Source organism: Mustela nigripes, chromosome 2 (assembly GCF_022355385.1).
Source record: "Mustela nigripes isolate SB6536 chromosome 2, MUSNIG.SB6536, whole genome shotgun sequence".
Lineage (NCBI taxonomy): Eukaryota > Metazoa > Chordata > Mammalia > Carnivora > Mustelidae > Mustela > Mustela nigripes.
The window spans coordinates 153,906,302-153,932,305 of NC_081558.1; the positions used below are offsets into that span (position 1 = coordinate 153,906,302).

Consider the following 26,004-nt stretch of genomic DNA (forward strand, 5'->3'; position numbering starts at 1 on the left):
TATATATATATATATATATATATATATATATATAATCTTTGTCCATCTTTTCAAATTAGTATATATATAATATATAGTATATAATGTATAGTATATATTACATAAAGTATATATTTTATATATAATATATATGATATACATATCCTATATATAATGGAATATTAATCACTCATAAAAAAGAATGAGATCTTGTCACTTGTGACAACATGGATGAACCCAGAGGTTATTATGCTAAGTGAAATAAGTCAGACAGAGAAAGACAAATACCATATACCAAAAAGACTTAATAAATATATAAACAAATTCATATGATTTCATTTATATGTGGAACCTAGAAAACAAAACAAATCAATGAACAAAAAGCAGAAACAGACCCATAAGTACAGAGAACAAACAGATGATTGCCAAAGAGAAAGGGAGAGGGGATGGGGCAAATGGGTGAAGGAGACTGGGAGATACAGACTTCCAATTATGAAATAAATAAGTCATGAGGATAAAAAATACAGCATAGGGAATATAGTCAATGGTATTATAATAGTGTTGTATGGTTAAAGACAGTAACTATACTTGTGGTGAGCACAGAATGGCATACAGAGTTGTCCAGAATCATTATGTTGTACATCTGAAACTAAGGGAATGTTGAGTGTCACTATGCTTCAATAAAAAGTCATGGGGAATATACTCAATAATACTGTAATCACTTTGTATGGTGACTGACAGTAACCACATGTATCACGGTAAGCATTTTGTAATGTATAGACATATGGAGTCACTATCGTGTACACCTGAAACTAATATAATATTGTATATTAGCTATACTTCAATTAAGAATAAATTAAATTTGGGGGCTTCTGGGTGGCTCAGATGGTTAAGCATCTGCCTTTGGCTCAGGTCATGATCCCAGGGTCCTGCAATCGAGTCCTACATCAGGGTCCCTGCTCAGTGCAGAGCCTGGTTCTCCCCTCTCCCTCTGCCATTCCCTCCACCTGTGCTCTCTGGCTCTCTCTCTCTGTCAAGTAAATAAATAACATCTTTAAAAAAAGGAATAAATTAATTTTTAAAAAAGATAATGAACATAAAGAAACTTATGAAGTTGTATGCGCAGTTCGTGTCAGCCATACCTCTCTAAAGTTATTATTTTAAAAATACTATTATTCTCCATCTTTGAAATGACAGATCTCCAGTCATTTAATTACATGGTGCTCTGGTTCCTCAGCAAAATCTCTCAGCTCATCCTTGAAGTGCTGAATTTACATTTTACTTTGTTCGGAATAAAATTTTTTATATGCCTTACAGGCTCCTCAGACTGGGTGAATTAAAAGTATCCAGACTTAGAAAGATACTATTTTTGGCTAGATGGGAATCTGAGATATTATTCAAATGTGTCCATTTCATTAAGGACACTAGTTCTGAATATTTCATTTTGTTTCTTTTTTGCTCAACTCTGTTTCCTTAGTTCTGTAGGTAGTTGAGATAGAGAACTTTCCACGCATTAGAGATACAGAACATTTTATTGTTAATGAAATGTCCTGTGCTCCCTTAAGAACATTTCTACAAGCTCATGATTCTGACCAAAATGTTCTGAGGTCTGGAATGAGAGGTATGTGCCTTTCAGAAATTTTGTATGTAATTTCATCTGAAAATTGTTCAGCTAATTACATTAGGTGAGCTTTTAAAGTCTAACAATGTCTATACTCCTATTTTTTTTCTCATTTGTAGAAATTAGAAATTCCTCTACACTCACAATATATAAAGTCTTTATTATTGTCCCAAATAATGAAAGAAATGCCTGTCTAAAATACCTCAACAGGGGCACCTATGTGGCTCAGTTAGTTAAGTCTTTGCCTTTGGCTCAGGTCATGATCTCAGAGTCCTGGGATTGAGCCCTGCAACAGGACTCCCTGCTCAGCGGGACGTCTCCTTCTCCCTCTCCCTCTGTCCTCCCCTCATGTGCTCTCACTCACTCTCAAATAAAGAAATAAAATCTTCAAAAAAAAAAAAAAAACCTAAATAATTTTGCCCACTACCACCTTATTTACCCTAACACTTGATAACAAAAATGTAATTGTGATTACTTCAGGGTAGTAGGATATTAAGTGATCTTTATTTTCTTTTTTGTTGTTTTCACATATTTTTGACAATGAAAATGTAATAACGTGTAATAAAGTTGTTATTAAGAAAAATTCTTTATGTCCATATGGATGGATATTATTTGCACTACTGCTCATTTACCTTTTTTGGTTTTTAAGGTTTTATTTCTTTACCTGACAGAGAGAGAGAGAGAGAGAGAGAGCATGAGCAGGAGGAGGGGGAGAGGGAGAGGAAGAAGCAGACTTCTTGCTGAGGGGTGAGGCCCCACCGGGGCTCAATCCCAGGACCCTGGGATCATGACCTGAGCTGAAGGCAAATGGTTAACTGACTTAGCCACTCAGGTGTCCCTCACTTACTTTACTTTTAATGACAGAATAGAGATTGTTTAGAAAGAAGATCTTAGGTAGGGGAATACCATGACCTCTGAGTTTTGTACTTTGTAATTTTATAAAGATTTGAGTTTAAAAAAAAAAAAAAAAGGCTTCCTATAAGGGAGATTTCTCATTTATTGTATACATATATAATGCTACCTACACCCAACCTTCAGGCTCAGTCCATGACCCTCCCTAATTACCCCCAACCCTCAGCCCACTGATAAGTTACCTCAACTCTCACACCTGAATTCCTGGCTGGAATAGTCTGCATTATCTGCAGCCCCAGTTACTCTTATCTTTCCATCACCTTTCTCCAAATACTCAGTATCAAGAACAATACTTGACCCATGCTAAACACTCAGTGCTTCTCCTCCTTGAGCCCAGCCTATACCTGCTGGGTTTCATCAGCCCATTCCCTACAGCTTCTATATCTGGGGAAAGATGAGCAGGGCAGAGCCATAGCCAATACAATCATTGATGTGCCCAAGCCTCAGGGAGAGGAGACAGACTTTAATATAGGAGAAAGAGGGGGCAGGAGTTGGCAAGAAAAATCCCCAGGTAAGAAGAGCTTGTGACTATTTTCTGGTCCCTCTGAAATGTGAGGAGAGATTCACCTGTGGGCCCCTTTAACTAACTTCTCTATGAGAACATTATCAAGTAAGCCCATAAATAAGAAGATTGAAAGATATATCTATCTACCTCATAATTCTTACCTTGAAGGGAACATGCAGTCATTCTCTCGGTATAATCTGTTCTTAATTATCTGATAGTGGGTCCCTAGTTTCCTTCTGACTACTTCCGCCATCATCTTCCTGGAAATACCTCCTCGGAAGGGAGTCAGATCCTCTTCTATGACCCTGGAAAAGAATGTGAATCATCAAGTAAAGCAGGTCAAGAAAGTGGTACCATTCTACCTACTTTTTATCTGTGGGTGTAGATTTAGTATTAGAAAACAAAGTAAACCAGGGAAAGAATAGAAGGCAGGAATAAGCAATGTTTCCCCCAGAAGCACACAGGTAATCTAAACCAAAACAACAAAGCCACAAAGAGGAAAAAGCAAGTCAACTTTTCTTCTTCCTCCTTCCATCTGGATTGCCCCTCCTCTGCTTGATCCACATTCCTCCTTCAATACTCACACAACACCCATGTCCTCCCAGTCACTGCAGTCCCCCTACCCTCCCCTTCTCTGATTCCCATAGAAGGTATGATCTTTGCCTTACAGTCTGACACTCTCTGATGTCCTTGGTCTCAGACTGACTCCCTTGTTTGGGTCTGTGTGACCCCCACTCACCACACATACTCTAACAGTTTGACAGCAGTAATCAGAAATTACACTATTTTGTATCCCTTTTTAAAGTTCGTTATATAGTTTTTCAATAAGTATCTTAAGCATTAGGTGAATTTTTTGAGGAGTCATAGAACAACACAATGAGGAAATAAAGGACCCTGTTATTTAGCTGACGAGGAATCTGAGACTCAGAGAAGTTAGGACTTGCCACAGGGATAATTAATGGGAGATCGGCAACGAAAACCCACGGCTGCTAGTTTGGGTTTGATCACTTTGATTACTCAAAGATTACTTTGAGTAATCTTTCTTTCACATTACCTTCTCAGTCATAATTTGCATACTTAAAAATTACCAATAAGAAAGTATGATTAGGTTCATTTATAAACATGTTCATTCCCCTGACAATATTTACTGAACTCTTACTGAGGGCCAGCACCAGGGATGCAACATGATTAAGACGTAGGCCTTGATCTCAAGAAGCTTTCAGTCCAGTGGGGAGCAGGGACAAGTATGTGTAGCTAACTCCAAGAAGTAAGTAGCCTTGCTGACACCATCTAGGCCTCTCCTATCCTAGTACATCTTTGTTCCTTAGAAATAGGAAACCCACTGCAGGAATCTTGTCTTTTATGAAGGCATGCTTGGCCCTCTGATCACTGTAACCCAGGTATCTAGGGGATTTTAGGGGACTTCTTGTGACAAGCACTAAACTCTCAAAGACATATAAAAGAAGTGAACTCACCCATGGTAGCAGCTGCAATTTTGACTTGAACATGGTTCATATTTCTCCAAAGACCTGTTAATTTGGTCAATATATACTTTCCATTTTGAACCTTCAAGAAGTGAAGTAAATGAGAGTTAACAAAATACCCTGAGCATTCTCATTTGCTGGCAGCAGGCATGCAGAACCAACAGATGGCCAAAACTTTAAGACACCCTTTCCCATTCCACTGGTAGAAACGAAACGCCAGGAAGAATTCATTCTGTAATTCTCCAGCACTCATGTCAAGTCTGCTCCTCTACTCGGGCTGTCCGGTGTCCAAGAAATTAGAAAATGTCCAAGTCTGGCACTCAGAAAGCTATGAATAAACTGGTGACACGTATTCTCACCTTTTACTAATCAAAGTGAACCCTATAAAGAGGATCAGTTAAAAGGCACCGATATTAATTCTCCCTTCATCTCTCTGGCAATTCACTAAGAACCACACACACACACACACACACACACACACAGAGGCACGCACACGAGTTATCCCCCAGTGTGTTTTAGGGAGGAGCAGCGCAACCAAGCGCAGGCGACACCCGCTGTGGGAGAACACAATTCCCTCTCTTCCCCACCATCCCAATCCCGAAAGACGGGTTACTCTGGGCAGTAAAAGCAGCGCCAGACACCCAAACGCTCTCACTCTCCGCTCCAAGGCTCCCCCGTGCCCTCTGCCCAGCTTTGCGCTCCAGCGGCCGGAGCATCAGCTGGCCGCCGGCCTCACCGGGGAGCCAGAGGGGTGGGAGGGCGCCTCCGGACCGAACCAGACGGCGCCCCAGCAGCAGGCTCTGCCCTGCCGGGAGCCCACCTGACTCCTTCTGGCGGCCCGGCGCTGGGGGCAGTAATAGCAACAGCAGCCAAAGCCTGAGCTGCGGGCGCGCCCACCGCTCCATCACCCGCAACCCACTGCGGAGTCCCCGCGGCTGCGCGGGCGGAAACTCAGCCCCGCACAAAGATGGCCGTGGGCGCCGCACCACGTGGGCGGTGGGCCGCCCCGCACAGAGATGGCGGCGCGCCACTCCGCGCCCCGCCCCCCAGTCCCCAATCCCAGTTTCTCTGGGAGGGCGGTGCGGGGAGTCAGCCTAGTGCTCCGCTTGCAGCGCAGGGCTTGTCCGGCTGGTTTGTTTGGAGCTAGACAGCAGAGTTAGCTGCTTCAAGTCACCAAGGTTCAAAATTCATCTCTCTCTCTCTCAGAAAATTGAAGCCCAGGAGAGAATGAATAAAAGACATCCCCTGGGAAAATATGTCTAATGATGACAATTCCTTATATTCTGCAGCAGTTTAAAACACCTTACTCTCTGCAGCCAGAAAACTGAAGATCAGAGAGGATGTTTTTTGCCCACAGTTACTGGTACAATGTAGGCTAGAAGTTGTTTGCACAACATCAAATTGCTTCTTATTAAATAGTACAGATTTGTTGAGTACCTGAATATATAGAGCACTGTTAGAACCCAAGAGGTGGAAAATAATACAGCACAAATATCTTTGTAATAGGATTTTTAACAATTGAGGTGAATTAGAAGGAAAAAAAATCTGTGGGTAACCTTATACTGGGCAGTATAGGTTTATATATACACATAGGTATATATAGTTATCATACAAGCATTTACTCATTGTCTAAAATGTGCAAGGTAGCACCTTAGGCTCTGTGGAAATATATGAGATCTGTGTCCTTGAGTTTAGAACTAGTGGAAAGATAAATATATTTCCCTAAAGATTATTTACAACATAAGGCAACATGTAACTGCTGTTGGTTTCAGGGGAGAGAGAGAAAGATCAAGATGAGACAGAAATTTGGAAAAGGGGTGGGAAGAGTCTAACAAAATGAAAATGAAATATTGCAGTTAAGGAATGTTGTACAGGAGACACTAAAAACTGGGAAACCATAATTTACAGAAAGTGAGAGTAGAGCATAAGTTGATGGTAGTGGAGGTTTAGGATGTACACTGGGGAATGGTGAAAGATAAAACAATGTTGATTAGTTAGGAACGGGTTATATTACTCATTTTTTGTTGAGTAGGCAAGAAGAGAAAATGAATCTTCAACACTATATTATACAAGACTTCTTCAGGAATACAAATGAAAACTTGAAATTCATTTCTTCTACTTCTGGAAGGTGTGCAGTACTCAAAATGAATGGTTCATTGAGCACGTAACTAAAACAGTGTGTTAGAGAGATGAACGCTGCAGTAACCTTGGCTTCAAAGTTAATCTAAAAAGAATACACCGGAGAATAATTTTTAAAACTTTAGTAAGAGTTTTTATTTTCTCGGGGCGCCTGGTTGGCTCAGTGGGTTGAGCCACTGCCTTTGGCTCAGGTCATGATCCCAGGCTCCTGGGATGGAGCCCCGTATTGGGCTCTCTGCTCAGCAGGGAGCCTGCTTCCCTTCCTCTCTCTCTGCCTGCCTCTCGGCCTACTTGTGATCTCTGGCTGCCAAATAAATAAATAAAATCTTTAAAAAAAAAAAAAAAGAGTTTTTATTTTCTCTAATTCCAGTTTTCCGTAATCAGAAGAAAATGGAAATCACCTCGTGTTACGTCTTTGAGATGAAAATAAATCAGTATTTTCTGCAACTCTACAATGTTTATCTGTGTGAAAGAACATCAAGAGATTGGAAAATAAGTGGGCCTTGTCCTCAGGAGGAATGAGCTTCATGTGAACCCCAACAATAATTGTTTCATTTCCTCAACAGATGAGGTGGTTTATTCCAGGGGCTCCCCTATGTAAACCAGTGCCAGAATCCCGGAACTACGAAAATCACAGATTTCTGGGTGCCAGCCACAAATTCAAAATGCAAACACTCTGGTTTGAAAGATCCTCCAAGTTTAAGCTCTTCCTGTTTCTTCAAATTCGTTTCATGCCACATTTTCCTTTGCTCGCCATGACCTAGCTATACAGCTTTGTGTTATTTCTCAAACATAACAAGCTCTTGCATATCATAGAATCTCTGCATAAGTTTTGTTTTCTGTCTTGACTGCTTTTCCCTCCCATCTATGCCTCTCTGGTTCCTTCCCAACATTCCTATTTCTGCTGAAATACCATTTCCTCAGACCCCTCACAACAGAACCTCCCTTATTTTCTACCTTAACCCCTATTTGTCTCTGTAATACTTTTAATGTGGAATTATTCTATTTATCAAATGCTTCCCATTAGAATATAAGTGCCAGGAAGCCAGGGACATATCTGTCTTATTCAGTAAGGCAGTGTCTGGTCCACGGTAGGCACTAAATAAATAGTTGCTGAATGAATGAGGAATGCTGGTGAGGCAGCAGAAAAGTGGCAAAGGAGTTTCAATGGAGCAACCTAGGAAGCAGAGCAAATATGAAAATAAATGTACAAAATTATGGAATTTTGTAATGACCTATGTTAGGTTTTATATATTCGTGCATGAAAGTTCCATAGTATGCTAGGACATTAAGAATATTTAGAATATTACTACTTTTAATGGTTTTGATATTGGGCATTCTGCTACAAATTCTGGCTCTGCCACTTATTAACTGGGTTATTTTCAACAAGTTATTTAACTTCGCTTAAAACTTGTTTCCTTGGGGGGCATCTGGGTGGCTCAGGCTTTAAGCATCTGCCTTCAGCTGGGGTCATGATCTCAGGGTCCCGGGACTGAGCCACATATAAGGCTCCCTGCTCAGCAGGAAGTATGCTTCTCCATCTCCCACTTTCCCTGCTTGTGTTCCCTCTCTCTCTGTCTCTCTGTCAAACAAATTCATAAAACCTTAAAAACAAACAAACAAACCCTTGTTTCCTCTGGAAAGTGGGAAAAATGATGGTATCAAAGCAATGTAAGATTTAAATGATCTGCCACTTCCTTTACTAGAAAGCTATTCTCCAACGAACAGCCTAATCATTCTTGGAGGCTTGGTTTAAACCCCTAGATCACAAGTTTTTCTTGGTATTGCCACCACAATCATCCCACAGAAATTTACTATACTGAATAAATTACAATGAATTGCATGTTAATCTCTGACCTTGGGCATACTTTTGTTGCATTTACTATATTGTAATTAGTGTATTTTCCTGGTGTCTCGTCTCTTTCAATAGACTCAGCGATCTGTGCTATTTCCTTGTTTGACTCCAGCATCCAGTCCTTCACTTCACATACAATAAGCGCACGACTGGGTGCTGAAGCATAACATCACGACTTGAGTTGCTTTACCTGGCAGTGACGTGACTTTAGGCGACGTCTCCCACCTACCCTATCTGTAAAACTGGGGCGATAATTTGAACGTGGTTGTTAATGGTAGTCCATGAGATAGCAAAGGACCCCCACGATCGGGCCAGCGGATCGTACACGCCCAGGGAGGAAATACGTTGGCGAGCGCTGGCGGAGAAGGAGGGACCATGAGCCAACAGAGAAGGCGAGTCCCACTGCGCAGGTGCATCAGAAGAGGGTGGGGTGCTGGCTCTCCAGACCGAGTGTTTAGTTCCGGACGCCAGCTCGAGGCTGGAGAGGCCGGCAGTCGCAGTACTGACGTCATCTCCGTGCGCTGCCACGTCTGCTCAGCTCCGCGGTAATGGAGGCTGAGGATGAGTGCTGATCCGGCCCGGCTCTGCCTTTTACCTTAGCTCTGGCTCTAACTCTGGTACTGACGTGGGGCTGGGGCTGGGGCGGGGGCTGGCAGCCCGAAGCCTGGATACCTTTTCTCGACTTTCCGGGCGGGGACGGCCTGCGGACAACCAGCTGGTTTGGAGCGCTTCAACGCAGGGAGGGAATTCTCTTGCCTTGGGTCCAGCCTGTAAAGCCACCGCATTCTCTTAGGGATCCCGCCCCGCCGGCCGGGCCTCCTCCATGCGTGAGTATATCGGGCTTCCGCGCTATGCGATTGTCTCGATCGGCTTCAGCTCCCCGGGTTGCGCCGCGGGAACCGCTTTGTCGTTTGTCCCCTTGTAGGGGCCAGCCTGTTGAAGTTGTGGTCTCTTGTCATCCGCCTCCTCCCACCTCATCCTCTCGCCTCTTCTACCCCAATTTTTTGCTCCCCACTTTTGTTTCCCTCGTTAATTGAGCAAGAACCATCAGGCCCTACGTCCAACGGTTTGAATGTTTTGTCCCACCTGGCGTTTCTTAGTTCACAGCCAAAGGCTGTTAGAAATAGGGAAGATCGGATCAGTTTTTGTAACATTTGGAAAACCAGGGTTTTTCCAGGATGCCATTTTCCAGTCGTTAATACTGAAAGACAAATTTAGGAAGCAGGTTTTGGCATATATACTGGCGGACCCTCCTTTCGGCGAGGATCTTCATCTGTTACTTGCCTTTTAATCTTGCAGTTTCAGTAATTTCTAAGTGATTTTATACCAGGTTTTTTGTAGTGGGCATCTACTGTAGCTCCTTCTGATGTTTTCACTCTAAAATATGGAGTTACCACTTGAACAATTTTATTTTAAAAGAGTTAAAGACCAACTGGTGTATTTACATCCATCCTGTCAGTCCTCACAACAACCTGTGTAGGGCAAAGAATACTTTTGAAGAAACAAACTCAGAGGTTAAATGCCTCAGTTACAGTCAGATAATATGTGGTACATCTGATCTCAGAACCTAGATCCCTTAATAACAAAACCTAACATTTTGGACAGTGCTGATTCTCCTGTATTTCCAGTGGTTTATTGTGGAAGATTACATATGAGTTGGAAATGCATATGTTAGGCATTTCTTGTTAACTTCTACCTGATTGTAATATCATTCATATGACACAAGTCGACTGACAAAAGACACAAATTGTGACTTATCTAACGCTTAATAAAACTTAGATCAGAGCTTAGGCTTCTGACCTATTAGAGTTTGACTAGTCCTTTCATTAGAATAAAGTAGGTAATAGACACTGCAGGAGCATTTATCTGAAAATCTGGTTTTACAAGACCTACTTAGTAAGTTTTTCTGTTGTTTTGCTACATTGCCTGGTTTAAAAATAGTAAACTGATATTTAAATGTCTTTTCTTTGTTCAGAGTTGAAACAGGTTGACGGCCATTAACCTGGCTTGCAACTACAGGTGGCACTGGAAGCAGACTGGTTCCCGGACATGCCCGGTGGAAGGAGGGGCCCTAGTCGGCAGCAGCTAAGCCGTTCAGCTTTACCTTCTTTACAGACTTTGGTTGGTGGGGGCTGCGGCAATGGAACAGGCCTGAGAAACAGGTAAAAAAGGGAGTAAGACTGCATAATTTACAATATTCTGTGATAAGTGAGGCTAACATAACAGTCATCTTGCTATTCAGATACTTGCTTATCAAGGTTATTTCTTAACAATGAAGTGGGAATCCTGCCCTTGAAGATTGAAAGCTCAGTATTTCAGAATACTTTTGAGTGGAAAATTGTGATATGGGGCCCACAAAGTGAAAGCTGTCCAATTCTTACTTACGGCTGATAATCCAACTTCTAACATTTTTAGCTACTAAAAGAAGGGAGAAGAGAATTAAAGTACAAGAGAAATGTTGTGGTTTAACTACTTACTAGCGTTCTTTTTTTGGAGTGAGGAAGGACAAATTAAAACTGACAGTTAACATGAAATTCTAAAATTAGAAGTCATATTCTGTCAAGGGTCTTAAAAATTATTTTGTTCAAAAAATTGTTTGAAATGAATACATTGTCAGTTGTAACTCAAACATTATGAGTAGTATATGAGAATAAAGAATGTGGTCTTTTTAATGGAAATTTATCTTTGTTCTTAATTTTCAAAAGTTAGGTTGAATTATTTCTAATCTTACCCAGGATAACTGACTTCATGAGGTATTTCAGTCACGTAGCAGTGGAAAAAGATGGTTTTTACTTTATATCAAGTGTTTGATCAAGATAATTTTTGTCACCTAATTTCTGCTTTCTTTCTGCATTGAGTTTTCTCTTGCTTGGATTCTCATTTTCAGTACTGCTAGCAATCAGTACAACTGTTGCATTTTTAGGCCCTCCTGATGTTATTTGTGCACTTCTCTCTTCATGGCCTGCCCTCCTTCTTTCTGACTTTCCAGCCCAGGTTCTACTCAATCCTCAAAATCAGTTCTGATCTTGTTTCAGTGGGGCTCTCCCCGAAATTCCTGTTTGAAGGGATTTTTCTAGGCTCCGATTCTCATTATACTAATTGTCAATCAAAATTTTATATTTTTGTATGATACAGAATACTTATAATATATTCTAGAGTATTATTTTTTCACTCTGCTGGTTTTTGGATTTCCTCATGTTAAAAACAGTGATATTATCTGCTTCACAGCAGGATGTTGAAAATAAATGAAATAGTAAATTGCAACAATTTTTTAGAAGTTTAAATTTTCCAAAATTTATACAATAACATGTATTACTTTATATTTTTAAGACTAAAAAAAGGGAATATGTGAAAATGCTCTTGAAGGTACTATATACCATTGATTTTGAGGTAGAATATTTTGAGTACATGCCTCAATTTTACTAATATATACTATCGATTTAGTGATTTAGTTCTTTTAAATTGCAACAGGAAATTGTAGCTGTGCCTTACTAGGATTATAGCTAGCTAAAAAATTCTAACTCTGCTTCTGTATTAACTCCAGCAGTTGTTTGTTCATTTTCTTCTACTTTGGCTTTGTGGATTCCCCTAGATAATTATGTTCTCAGACTGTCCCATGGAATCCCTCCTCAGGGTTTCAGGGACTGCTGTAGACTTCAAAGGGAGGAGGAGTTAGGTAGGCCTAGTAGTCCAGGCTTCAGGTTTACTAGTCCTTTTTTAATCAGACTAACTCCTTCTCTGTGTGTTCTGATATCAGGATATCGTGTAAAATGTCCTTTGGGAGAAGGAAAATGAAGTGTTCTGCTAGTAAAAAAAAAAAAGAATTGAAAATCACATTTCTAGATGGTTTTTCCTTGGCCTGGTGAACATAGGAATCAAATATGGACCAAAATCTTCCTTCAAGTTTGCAGATAGAATACTGGGAAGACCTAGGAACATTTGGAAAATACTTGTGCCCTTGATTGGATATAGCTATGATCATGTATTCTTTTCTCTACCTTCTTTGTAGCTCTTCTATCCTGGCTTTCAGAGTTCTAGTTATGGTTGCCTTGATCAACTTCTCCACCCATTCTCCCCTTTTAACATATTCAATGGGGGTAGTAAGAAGAGAAGTGCATTTATCATAATTTGAATAAAGAGAAAGATCAGAGTTGTTCATGGCTTAAAAAAATTACTGAAATTATTATTGAGTGATTATTTTGTGACACTTTTTTCTAGAGAGGTTATTTTGAAAGAAGATGTTCTATGTTTGTTTCTTGTTGGGAAAGAAAAGACCTAGAATAGCTTATAACACCTAGGAAGGGTTATAAGAAATATGGATAAAACCAGTGGTAGATGGCCTAGAAAATAGTTTTAGGAAGGTTGTGTACAAAGAAAGACAAGGTCTAGATGAGAACTTACTTCTGGAGTCTCTGTAGAGTACTGAAGAGAGAACTAGATAATTGTTTAAGTGTGACACAATTTTGGATGATATATTTGATTCTGCAAGACATAGGTCAGCTGGAGAAGAGAGCATTTGCATGTGTTTGTGGCATAATTGGTGAAGGTCAACTTGGGAGTGTCAGAGAGCTAGTTTGGTGACAAATATCAAGATTGAAATCCATAGTTCCCTGTCCTTTTTCTTTCTTTTTTTTTTTCCCCCTTATGAAGAACAGGGATTTGTTCACAGGAGAAAGTGCTGAGATGATTGCCTTTAAAAAAGGAGGATATGCTGTGAATTTCTGAGTTTCCTAGAGAGCTTTTAGTTGAGGGAGAATCTTATTTGAGAAGGACTAAGTGATTTTTTTCTTTGTTTTGTCCTTGCATATACTTTGTTAATAATATGACCTAAGTATGTCCAAATGATCACTGCTTTTTCTGTCCCTCCTAATTCTTTTTTATTTCCTTGAATCATTCTTGCTTTATCCATATGCTTAGCAAAACCTTCGTAAAAACCTTGGGTACTGAGTCTCTAATGAGGCTTTCTGTAGACAGCATTTCGTGTGTGTTCTCGCAGGTAGTTGCAGAAGGATTTTTTTTTTTAATATTTTATTTATTTGACAGACAGAGATCACAGGAAGGCAGAGAGGCAGACAGAGGAGGAAGCAGGCTCCTTGCTGAGCAGAGAGCCCGATGCAGGGCTCGATCCCAGGAGCCTGGGATCATGACCTGAGCCGAAGGCAGAGGCTTTAACCCACTGAGCCACCCAGACGCCCCTGCAGAAGGATTTAAGTTGCTTCTGTATGACTCCACTGAAAAGGACTCTTGGACGTTTGCACCTGGTTTCCTCCAGACTTTGCCCCATGTACCTATTCCCTCTGCTGATTTTGATTTATATCCTTTTACTATAATGAACACAACTGTATGCCAGTCCTGTGAATCTTCAAGCCTGGGCATGATCTTAGGGACATGTAGCACAGTGTAAAAGAGAATATGTTAACATTGAAAAGAATTCTTCTTTTTTTTTTTTTTTTTAATTAACATATAATGTATTATTTGCCCCCCCCGGGGTACAGGTTGAAAAGAATTTTTTAAAGAGAATCTGTTCCAACTCTTGCATTATACGTGAAGAAACTGAGGTTCAAGGATATAAAGTTACTTTCTCAAAGGCTGCTTTCACAAAGACTGACCTTTAAAGTTACTTTCTACAAAGACTGTCAATAGTCCTGGTCTAGTCCTGGATAGACAGGATTATCCCACATTGTATCTAAAATGTATTTGTGCCATTTTGCTTTTTTTTTTGCATCTATTTTTATATCCTGTTAGAGAAATACTTTTATTTTTCCTAAATAATACCTCTAATTTTCTGAGATGTATAGACCAAGTCTGTTTATTTTAACTATTTTTTTTTTTTTTTTTTTTGGTCTTAAGAGCTTTGATTTTATCTATTAAGCTTTCAAATATAAAAAAAAAAAAAATGTTCCTTTTTCCCTCAGATGCTCTGCATCACTTTATTTGATCTTTGACCCTTTGTTTTTTGGCTTGAAGTATAATAGCCAAGGCTGTGTGAAGTATCACAAATGTAGATTTTCTGCACTGTATTTTGAATATTTCTTGACCCCAGCATTTCATTGGCTTTGTTAACAGCAGAAAAGCACATTAATCTGCTTTATTTGGGAAAAATTCTGTAAGAACCTTTTTAACCTTTAAATAATAACATAATTTAGCATGCTTTCTCCCTTCATGTATTTTTGACTGAAGAGGTATAAGAATTTTCAGTTTGGGGGTGCCTGGGTGGCTCAGTGGGTTAAGGCTCTACCTTTGGCTCAGGTTATGATCTCGGGGTAATGGGATCGAGCCCCGTGTCAGGTTTTCTGCTCAGCGGGGGGGCCTGCTTCCCCCGCCCCGCCTCTCTGCCTACTTGTGATCTCTGTCAAATAAATAAGTAAAATCTTAAAAAAAAAAGAATTTTCAGTTTGTCCTAGAGTTGCTCTTGACCTTATAATTTTCATAAGAATTTTGTATTTCCTTATCTTGTGATTAACTAGGGAGAGGGAATACATTGGCTGTTGGCATTAATCCCTTATATTCAGGTCTACTGACTTGTATGACTCCATAGAGCACCTTTTAGGTTGTATTCTATGTGAGTGATAGCTCCTGGAGTTGTGCAATAGCCCATGTCCCAGAACACAGGAGAACACAGAAGTTCAGAACACAGTAGTTCACAATCAACTCCCTGGTAAGCTTGGTCTATTGGAATAATCTTTGGAAATGAGAGGAAGAAATTTGTGTAGTTTTTTTCCCCACCCTCTCCCTACCCATCCCTCTTCCCTTCCAGCTCTTCTGAGATTCTGCCATGGTATTCTTTTTTTTTTTTTTTTTTTTAAAGTAGGCTTCTTGCCCAGCATGGAGCCCCACACAGGGTTTGAACTCACAACCTGAGATCAAGACCTGAGCTGAGATCAAGAGTTAGTCCCTCAACCAACTGAGCCACCCAGGCACCCCTCTGTCGTGCTATTCTTAACTGTTCAGAATGAGCAGAGTTTATATTCCCATAATCACTTAAAGTACTATATATTTCACATACTAATGCTACAATTCTATATTTGGAAATCTTAGAGTAGAAAGATAACGTGGATATTGTTCCTTCTCTGGAATCTTCTTTGGAAATATCCAAACCAAGCCTCTTTTCCTTGTTCTGAAACAATAATAGACCCTTAATAGCTGTAACTATTCCCAGGTCTATAAACAATGGGAAAGTTCATTCCCTATCCACCCCTGTTTTATCATTTTAGGTAGCCCAGCTATTTCTGACCTATATAAAAAAGCATCGAAGAGGGCACCTGGGTGGCTCAGCTGGTTAAGCAACTGTCTTCGGCTTGGGTCATGATCCTGGAGTTCAGGGATCGAGTCCCGCATCGGGCTCCCTGCTCGGCGGGGAGTCTGCTTCTCCCTCTGACCTTCTTCCCTCTCATGTTTTCTCTCTGTCACTCTGTCAAATAAATAAATAAAATATATATAAAAAAAAAAAAGCATGGAAGAAAGAACAGCTAGAAAATGGGGAGTAAAATCTCTATATTTTAATTTGTATTTTAAGAGATTTCTCTTTCATGACCACATTGGTCTGCTGTCTTCTCAACATAAAGGTATATTTGTGAATTGAACTAGGAAAAGTATAGTCTCTGTCCTTAAGATTATGATCTGATAAAAAATAGATATATACAAGGAATTTTGTGACAGTAATAAAAAGTTTAATAATAAAGGCATAATTTAGGTATAGTGGGGGCACAGGAGTAAGGTGAATTGGTTTGGATTGATTCAGTAAGCTTCATGAAGGATATGCTTGATCATTTAAAAAGTCTTAATGGATTTCATTAGTAAATTTGTAAGTGAGGGGTTAAGGAAGGTGGTTTTGAGTGGTATTGCTGGGAAAAGTCATAGCATGTAGAAAACAATAGCATATATATTCACAGATAGCAAATAGCATGGATATTCTATAAATTGTATATGGAGGGGTGGCAAGAGATGGGACTAATCTGTTAAACAGAGAGCCTCATAGGACATACTAAAAATTTGGATGTTATCCTGGTGGCGCTAGAGAGTTATTTAAGGGTTTTAGGCAAGACAATAGCACTATTAGTTTCACTTTAGATCTCTGAAGGCAGTTTGGAGAATTTGATGGAGTTAATTTTAGGGAGATTACTTCAGTAGTTTAGGTGGAAAATGGTAACTACTTGAACTAAGGCAGTGGTTTTAGAGAGGAAGGTGCACTGTGGAAGAAGCTTTACAAAGTGGAATATTTAAGGTCTAGCGAGTCATTGGATATGAAGAGGCAGAGGAAAGTTCTAATAATGACTCCCAGGTTTCGGATTTTGGTGGCTACTGAGTGGGCCATGAACTAGCGTCAGGATTATAGGAGGAGGAACACAGCAGTGTCCAGTGGACACCTTGATAACATGGATCTGAAACTCAGATTTTAGTTTTCAGCCTGTTAAAGATAATGGAAGCTGTGTCCACATCTTTGATCACTGAGAGAATGTGTGTAGAGGGAGAAGACAAGAGCAGGAGTTCCTAGGATACAGTCTTGAGGGAAGGCCATTACTTAAGTGGTAAGTGGAGAAAGAAGCAGGGCCCTTTATGCTCTATAACACTGAAAGATTATCACCATTTGAGGGGCGCCTGGGTGGCTCAGTGGTTTGGGCTGCTGCCTTCAGCTCAGGTCATGATCTCAGGGTCCTGGGATCAAGCCCCGCATCGGGCTCTCTGCTCCGCAGGAAGCCTGCTTCCCTTTCTCTCTCTCTCTCTCTCTCTCTGCCTGCCTCTCTGCCTACTTGTGATCTCTGTCTGTCAAATAAATAAATAAAATCTTTAAAAAAAAAAAAAAGATTATCACCATTTGAGTTAACAATAGTTTCTCTTTCAGGAATGGTAGTGCTATTGGCCTTCCGGTCCCACCTATCACAGCCTTAATCACCCCTGGTCCTGTTCGTCATTGCCAAATTCCTGATTTGCCTGTGGATGGAAGCCTGCTCTTTGAATTTCTCTTTTTCATCTACCTGCTGGTTGCTCTGTTTATTCAATACATCAATATCTATAAAACAGTGTGGTGGTATCCTTATAATCATCCTGCTTCTTGTACTTCACTGGTAAGTCTTACTAGGCCTTTAACTTCTGTATGTTACTTAACCAGGAAACTAGTTGGAAAGCCTGTGGGTACAAATTACTTTTGTTAATAATTTTTCTTCTAAAAAAAAGTTTTTCAGTTAAACCATGGATTACTTTCAGAACTGTAATCTCATAAGATTATTAAAATATAAATATCTGGAAAGGTAAAATATAAATGAAAATGCAGAAAACCTTTAAATAATTTATCATATTATCACGAGTTTTGATGTTTAGCTTTCTTTGCACTATATTAAATTTGTTGGACTTAAGGTGCTAATATGACTAAATTCCAGGAAATATACCCTTTTAATGGCTATCTTAGGATAATGGTTGCTTCTATAACAAATAAACCCAGAATTGTATGATGTACCAGACACATAATAGTCTGAGATAGTTGTTTTTGTTTGCCGGAGTAGCACGCTTCCATGTGGTCAATCAGGGGACCCAGTCTGATGGAGACTGCTGTCTTCTAGTATGTGGCCTCCAAGTTGACTGTGGCCCACTTCATTCGGCTAGAAAGGGGCAAGAGCATAGGGAAGTATAAAGGAGAGTTTCTTTTTTTTTTTTAAAGATTTTATTTATTTATTTGACAGAGAGAGATCACAAGTAGGCAGAGAGGCAGGCAGAGAGAGAGAGAGAGGGAAGCAGGCTCCCTGCTGTGCAGAGAGCCCGATGCGGGACTCGATCCCAGGACCCTGAGATCATGATCTGAGCCGAAGGCAGTGGCTTAACCCACGGAGCCACCCAGGCGCCCCTAAAGGAGAGTTTCTTATGGCCAGGCTCACACATGTTCACTCTTAACTACAGGGAGACTGGAGACTGTAATTCTTTCATATGATTTATTGTTACTATGAATAAGATTGGGCTCTGTTACAAAAATAAAATTGAGACAAGGACTAGATGTCTTTGCTGAAATACATCAAAATATATTGTAGGTTTCTTCTACCCTCTTTCCATTTATTTAGGAGAGCTGAGATAGTCTTGATGCAGAGACGTTCTCCATAGATGGGTATGTAAAATAACGAGTAAGAGCACTCTGGGTACTTTGTAGGTGGATGGTTGGCAGTGGCAGATTTGGATGGAAATACGCTCTAGGAAATTGAAGACTGTTGTGCTGGGTAGTTTGTATGTGTGTTTGGGGCTTATCAATGATTAGAAAACGTCCTTGGCCTGATGAACATAGGAATCAAATGTGGGCCAAAATCTTCAAAATAATATGGGAAAGGAATAAGCATTAAAAAAAAAAGTACTCATATTACTTGGTTGTTTCTGGAAATAACTATTAAGTATTTTCTTTCCATATTGACGATGTACCTACTTAACACCAAGTAAAGAGAATTTGGGTTTCTTTATTTAAGAATTCTAATGATTGGGTGCAGCTTGCTGTCTTGAGCTCACCTGCTCTCATATATCAAGAGTGTACTTTAAAATTTAACAAACTTTCCCTCTTGTGTTACTCAAAAAAAAAAAAAACTGTAATGATTCAATGTCGTATTGTGTGTTTTGGTTTTTTTTTTTAAAGATTTTATTTATTTATTTGACAGACAGATCACAAGTAGGCAGAAAGGCAGGCAGAGAGAGAGAGGAGGAAGCAGGCTCCCTGCTGAGCTGGGATCTTGACCTGAGCCGAAGGCAGAGGCTTTAACCCACTGAGGCACCCAGGCACCCCATTGTTTGTGTTTCTTTTTTTTTAATGGTCTTTTTTTCCTGGATTATTAATTTATGAGTGTAGGAACTGTATTTCATCTATTCTTCTGGTGTTGTAAAATGAGGAGGCTGGATTAGATGATTTTTAAGGCTTCTTCCAGTCATGTAGCTCTATACGTAAATTTCTCACTATCTTAACAATGGCATTGGCAAAACATTAAAGTAATCGCTTTTTTTTGCAAGTATTATCTCATTTACTCCTTCTTTTAAAACAGGTAGGTACAAAAAAAACACAAACTAACCAGAAGACTGGTATTACTGTCCCATCTTATAAATTAGAATATGAGACCTAGAGATCACAAAACTTATTCAAAATCACATAGTGACAAAGTGAGTATTGTCACTCCCTGCAATGCTGTATTTCCTATTACTTATTCTGTGTTTAGTCCATAAGTACTTTTCGGTAGGTCATTATTTAGTTTTCACTTCGACATTCCATGGAAACCTCAGTTTTTGAATTTTCAGGCTAATCAAAGAGCTCTTCTGTCAGTCAACCATTTCTGACAAGAGTTCTTTTAAAAGTCCCCTACAAATGTTGCCTTGCAAGGGGGCCGGTGCTCCTGTCATAATCAGGAAGCTGCTGCTAGAGCTGCCAAGTCCAAAATTAATGCTTCCTTTCCTCTGACTCATACCACCAAACATGGGTGCCTTTTACCCTGCCCCTCTCCCCATTTCACTCAGTTCTGAATTCAGGCTTTATGTAACGCTCAAGGTTGGCAGAAACTAAGTCAAATCTAGAACTTGAGTTGCAAGAAAGTCTGGAGATGAAGTTTTTCATTTTCTGGTCTGTGCAATAGCAGAAGGCACACTTGAAGCAGGTTATCCTGTAGACTGGCTCACTTATCTGCTACATACGGTCCTAGCTCACACAGACCTTAGCGTTTAATTGTGAAACTAAGAGTAACATCTGTGAAATAGCAAATATGATAAGATTTTAGCCCATCAGTCTGAAAGGGGTCTGAATCAGTAAGCTGTTCAAAGATTAATGGACCGCCAGAGACCTAGTTACTTCCTGTCACTGAAGGTATTCAAACATGGGAGATGGCTATGTACCTGGGATGCTCTAGAAGGGACTTAGATCTAAACTAGTGGTCTAAATTTTGTTCATTATGTATGTCTGACTCAGAAATTGATCAGATTTATATATTGGGTTTTTCTTTTTCCATTTCAAGATCTTAATAATTATCAAAAAGAAAATGTGGACCCCCGAATACGTAAAGTATCATTATAGCCATCAGGCAGTTAACTGAATGAGTCTTAACCCTAAGAAACATAAAAGCTACAAGTAGTATATTAAATTATTCAGAATATCAGAACTGGAGGGTGATTAATCAAATATTCTGGTTTATAGAGTTAATCATAAGCAGATTACCAGTTTTCAGTGATGGAGCACAGAACAAAATTTACTTAACAATTAAGATACATTAGGCGCTTAAATCTTTTGATAAAAAATGTCTCAGATGGACTGGTGATACATAAATAAGACCCTCAAACATTAGGTATGAAGTAGGGGGGTCTAGTGAATTTGCTTGCATTATTTTGGAGGAGTGAGGTGAACCAGAAGTCTCAAAGCTTAAAAGGGGATAAATATTAGAATCCAAAACACTTAGAGAAAGAGAAAAGGAAGTGATCTGAGGTAAGCCTTTCTCTTGATATTCTGGCTACTCTACCTTTAAAATGTATCCCAGATCGGGCCACTCCCATAGCCCTTTCTGCTGACCCTGTTCAGTCCATCTTCATTTCTTACTTGCATTAAAAGCAGTAGCCTCCTAACCGATCTTGCCCTGCTACAGTATATTCTCCACACAGCAATCACTGTGATTGTTTTAAAATAGAACCTGGCACTCTTTGCATAGAACACTTCCATGACTTCTCATTAGGAAAAAATATGAACTTAATCTTTTGTTATTCATTACATCATTTCAGCCGTCTTACTGATTTTCAGACACACCAGGCATATGTCTTCCTGTCTTAGGGCCTTTGTGATTCCTTTTCCCTCTGCCTGGGGCTCTCTGCGTTCAGATCTTGTCATGGGTGTTACTTTTTCTGCCATCAGCCCAAATGCCACAATCTAGAGATGTCCTCCATAACCAACAATTTAAACTGGCTCTGCAACTCCCTTTCCAGTTATTATTCATCACTCTCGTATTTCTTGCCAGTAGTTGTTACTAGGTAAAATGCTTTTGCTTGTCAGCTTGTTTGTCGTTGACTTTACACTTAAATTTATTAAAGATACGGCTTTAGTTGTTGTAACAGGACGGCTAAAACAGAGTAGAACCTTATTTCCTGATTTTTTTTTTGACCTTATTTCCTGATTAGATAAAAACCAGTCATGTGATATGCCAGCGTGGCAACTCTTTGTTTCCATTGCTCTGCCACTCTCGACATGCTTCTTCCAAACCATGGTCCGAGATAGCTGTACCAACTCTTGTCAGCACATCTGGCCAGCAGGAAGGAGGAAAGGAGAAAAATAGCTCCTTCCTTTAAGGGCATGACTTGGAAGTTGTATATATCCTTTCCCCTCACATCCCTTAGCTACAAGTAGTTTTGCAAGGGAGGCAAGGAAATGAAGCTCTAGTTAGCAAGGAGTCAGTGTCCAGTTAAATTCTACTATGATGGCAGAAAAGACAAATAGAAATCCTTGCCATCCCCTTTCCCTTTCACACCACAGTAAAAAATAAGATCCAGGAGAGCAGGAAGCTTGTGTGTCATTCTTTAGCACTGTATCCTCAGTATCAAGAAGAGTACTTTGCACACATTGTGGGTGCCCCCTACTTACTTACTGAATGAATTGAGAAGTTCAGCTTTTGAGTCTGGAAGGAGGACTCTGGAAACCTAAAGAACTTTTGACCAGCAAAATGAAAATACATCCCCATTCTGTTTGTTGCTAATGTGCTTATTATTGTGCTTATTATTTATATACGCTTAGAGCTAGAGTTCTGATTACCGATAGATGCTGATTGAACTTAGAAGGAACCATATGCAGCATCTAGGTAATGCTATCATTTCTTAGGAAGAAAAGATCAAATAGAAGACACGTTTTTGTTGTGTTTTTTTTTCTAAGATTATATTTATTTATTTTTGTGAGAGAGCACAAGCACACAAGCTGTGGGGAGGGGCGGAGGGAGAAGCAAACTCCCCCTGAGCAGGGAGCCTGATCCCAGGACCCTGGGATCATGACCTGAGCAGAAGGCAAACGTTTAACCAACTGAGCCACCAAGGCACCCAACACATTTTTTTAAATCAAGTTAAGAAAGACTAAATTGAAGGTAATTGACATGTCAGCCCGTAGGGAGTTTAGGTTAGTAGATACCCAGTTAGATTAACATAAGCTTGCATAGAGATACCAAAAATAGGAACTCCTGAACGCTGGGAGTCCCATCTGTCCATTTTATTTGACACTCATTATAAATATGGCATTTTAAATAAATTACTTTTTCTTTTTAAAGATTTTTATTTATTTAAGAGAGAGCCCAAGCAGGGGGTGGAGAGAGGGAGAAGCAGGCTCCCTGATGAGCGGAGAGCCTGACCCAGGGCTCAATCCCGGTAACCAGGGATCATGATCTGAGCCGAAGGCAGCCACTTAACTGACTGAGCCACCCAGGGACCCCTTAAATTTTTTTCTTTTTTTTTTTTTTAATATTTTATTTATTTATTTGACACAGAGAGAGAGAGAGAGATCACAAGTGGGCAGATAGTCAGGCAGAGAGAGGGGGGAGGCAGGCTTCCCTCAGAGCAGAGAGCGTGATATGGGGCTCAATCCCAGGACCCCAAGATCATGACCTGGGCCGAAGGCAGAGGCTTAACCCACTGAGCCACCCAGGCGCCCTAACCCTTAAATTATTCTTGCCATAATTCTGCAGGCTATCACTCTTTAACCCAAAGCTGTAGTCTTCCTTTCAACACTATAAACTTTCAAAAAAGAGGGGAGTATATTCCAGATAATTTAAAATAGTATTTGAAAAATTAAAGCAATCTTTGGTGAAAGGAGAAGTAAAATTAGGTAGAAAGTAGAAGGTAGGTAGTCTCTCTAAGATCTCTCAGATTCTTGTGGTCTATACATACAAGGTGATGTAAGGAAGCTCTTCTGAGGGGCAAACCTTTTGATGTAGTAGTTCCAGCTAGATATCCATATTTCTTTCTGATGCAGTGATTTGTTTCTTTTACAGAATTTTCATCTCATTGATTACCACCTGGCAGCATTCATCACAGTGATGCTTGCAAGGAGGCTGGTGTGGGCCCTCATCTCAGAGGTAACAGCTTATTCACTATAATTTATCACTTGTAGCTAGAGGTTAGTTACTAGAATGGATTCAAGCTGAGTATGTCAAGTGCCCAAAAATAATTTGAAAATAATTACAAATAATTTCTTTACTTCCACATGAGCTATGCTAGTTTTTTTGTTTTTGTTTTTTTTTAAAGATTGTATTTATTTATTAGAGCACGATTTGGGGAGAGGGGCCAAGGGAGAAAGACAAGCAGACTTTCCACTGAGCAATCCCAGTACCCTGAAATCATGACCGAGCCAAAGTCAGATGCTTAACCAACTGAGCCAGTGGCCCCATGTGCTAGTTCTTTTTAAAAGATTTTCCAACAATATATTTAAAACTCATTGTGCTAGAATTCAAGAAAAATGTTAGAAATCTCGTTTGATAGGAGCTTATTTCTAGATTCCATGTTCTTCTGTATAACTTTTCTAATTTTATTACTTACAGTAAAAATAGAAGGTATTTTAAGTAACTTGATATGAAGAGTTATATATAAGTGAACAGTTGCATCTAAAACTTTGTTTCAGGTAATTACTTGATATTATATACCATTTGTGGAGTTTCTAGAAAGAGACATTTGTTTGAGTTTATTAAAACTTGGGAGTTTTAAAATGAAATCAAATTTGTACAAGACTAATCTTGAAGATTAGAGTCAGTGGGCAGTAGAGGAAAGACTTGGGCCATTAATACAATCTTTTTTAAAATTAAATGTTGACAGAACTGGCCTTTGGTAAGATTCTTTAATATATTTGTAAACTCCATTGGAGAAGGTAAATGTGTTCTCTTAGGATTTTATTATCTTATGTCCTATAAATTATTATAAAAACAAAAACAAAAATGTTAACTTAGCTAGAGTATCTAACAATTTTAATCTTGGAGTTTATAATTCAGTGTATAATTTTAAATTAATAGTTACTATAATCACGAATAACTGAGAGCCAACTTTTTTTCCTTCTAAAACATGCATGAAAGTATTTGTGTCTGTAAGCCCTAATTTTTAGGAACCTTATTTCTTGTGAGCACAGAGTAATTGCATGTATTAAGTCATAATCTGAGAGCCATTTGAAGTTAACTGAAAAACACTGGTAGTTGAATTACCTGTTTTTCACAAAGGGAAAGGCTGTCTAAAATTTTTTCTCCTCGGAGACACCTGGGTGGCTTAGTCAGTTAAGTGTGTGCCTTCTGTAAAGATCATAATCCCAGGGTCCTCGGATGAAGTCCTGCAAGGGGCTCCTTGCTCAGTGTGGAATATGCTTCTCCCTCTGCCTCCTGTTCCCCCTGGTTGTGCTCTCTCTCGACAAATAAATAAATAAAATCTTAAAAAAAAAACAAAACTTTTCTCCCAAGTTTGCTATATTTAGGTCATGAAAATAGGTGCTTACTTTGGATATATTACATTGTGTTCTTTTTTTAGAGGAACTCAGTGGAGTTTTATGCTTTTGTATGTGAAAACGGGCAGCATTTTTTTCTTTATCTTTGAATTACTTAGAAATGGTACTTGTATATGCCAAATTAGTATGTCCAGCTAATGTGTAAATCCTTTATAACTGCGGTTTCTACCTTGGTGATCCAAAGATTATAACTTTATGTACCCTACCCTGTTGCTTTCTTTCGCTAATGGCTTAATAGTAGTTTAACAGTTTTTGCATGACCTTAGTTGGAGAGTAATTAGCTGTTTTCTAAAGAAACCTGTAATTCTTGGGTGCCTGGGTGGCTCGGTTGGTTAAACGTCTGCCTTCGGCTCTGGTCATAATCCTGGAGCCCTGGGATCGAGTCCCACATCAGGCTCCCTGCTTGGCAGGGATCTGCCTCTCCTGCTGAGCACTCTCTCTCATTCTCTCTTTCTCTCTTTCAAATGAATAAAAGAAAAAAAAAAAACTTTAAGAAAAAGAAACCTGTAATTCTTACTGAGAACAAAATACTTAAGCTAAATTTAAACAGACTTCTGGTCAATGACTGAAGTCTCTGTACCTTAAAGTCCATGAGAAGAACGTTTAAATAATTATGGGGTATCTATATTATGGAACAGCATGAAGCCATTAAAAAGATGAAATTGTACTGACCACTAAAATATTAAGTAAAAATATATATATATATATATACATATATGTGTGTATATATAAAACAATGTTTAAAATAAGGTGGGTAGAAGGAATAAGATACATTTGTTTATATATGAATAAATTATCTCTAGAAGGACATACAAACTAATAACAAGCTGCCTAGTTATGGCTGGGAACAGGACCAGAAGGTGGGAAATTTAGTACAAACACTATTATACATTTTTTATTTTGAGCATTTGTGACTATATTACCTATTTAGAAGTTAAAAATAGCTGTATAGTGATTCTTTTCTAAAAAAAGCTAAATTAGATGGTAAGACCCATCATAAATCATCTTTCCTTCCTTTCATTAAAAAATTTGTCTTTTGGGGTTTTTTGGGGGGAAGGG

At 39.3% G+C, this 26,004-nt stretch overlaps 2 protein-coding genes across 5 annotated transcripts in view; one reads left to right on the top strand and one right to left on the bottom strand.

Annotated features, from left to right (window-relative positions):
- The window catches only part of POGLUT1 (protein O-glucosyltransferase 1), a 30,438-nt gene extending 24,967 nt beyond the window's left edge, over positions 1 to 5,471 (bottom strand). For all 3 annotated transcript variants that reach the window (XM_059391896.1, XM_059391894.1, XM_059391895.1), the window contains exons 1-3: positions 5,322 to 5,471; positions 4,493 to 4,583; positions 3,179 to 3,322 (exon numbers count right to left, since the gene is read on the bottom strand). In XM_059391896.1, the coding sequence (XP_059247879.1) occupies positions 3,179 to 3,322; positions 4,493 to 4,583; positions 5,322 to 5,406 (320 nt within the window). In that variant the 5' untranslated portion in view covers positions 5,407 to 5,471. The remainder of the gene's footprint in view (positions 1 to 3,178; positions 3,323 to 4,492; positions 4,584 to 5,321) is intronic.
- Positions 5,472 to 8,986: 3,515 nt separating this feature from the next.
- Positions 8,987 to 26,004, top strand: part of TMEM39A (transmembrane protein 39A) — a 30,834-nt gene continuing 13,816 nt past the window's right edge. The window contains exons 1-4 of one of the 2 annotated variants that reach the window (XR_009402555.1): positions 8,987 to 9,322; positions 10,471 to 10,657; positions 17,338 to 17,560; positions 23,456 to 23,539. Coding sequence is in view for 1 of the 2 variants with exons in the window: in XM_059391898.1 (XP_059247881.1) it covers positions 10,545 to 10,657; positions 17,338 to 17,560; positions 23,456 to 23,539 (420 nt within the window). In the remaining variant the exon portion in view is untranslated. The remainder of the gene's footprint in view (positions 9,323 to 10,470; positions 10,658 to 17,337; positions 17,561 to 23,455; positions 23,540 to 26,004) is intronic. The other variant, XM_059391898.1, reaches the window with a different exon arrangement.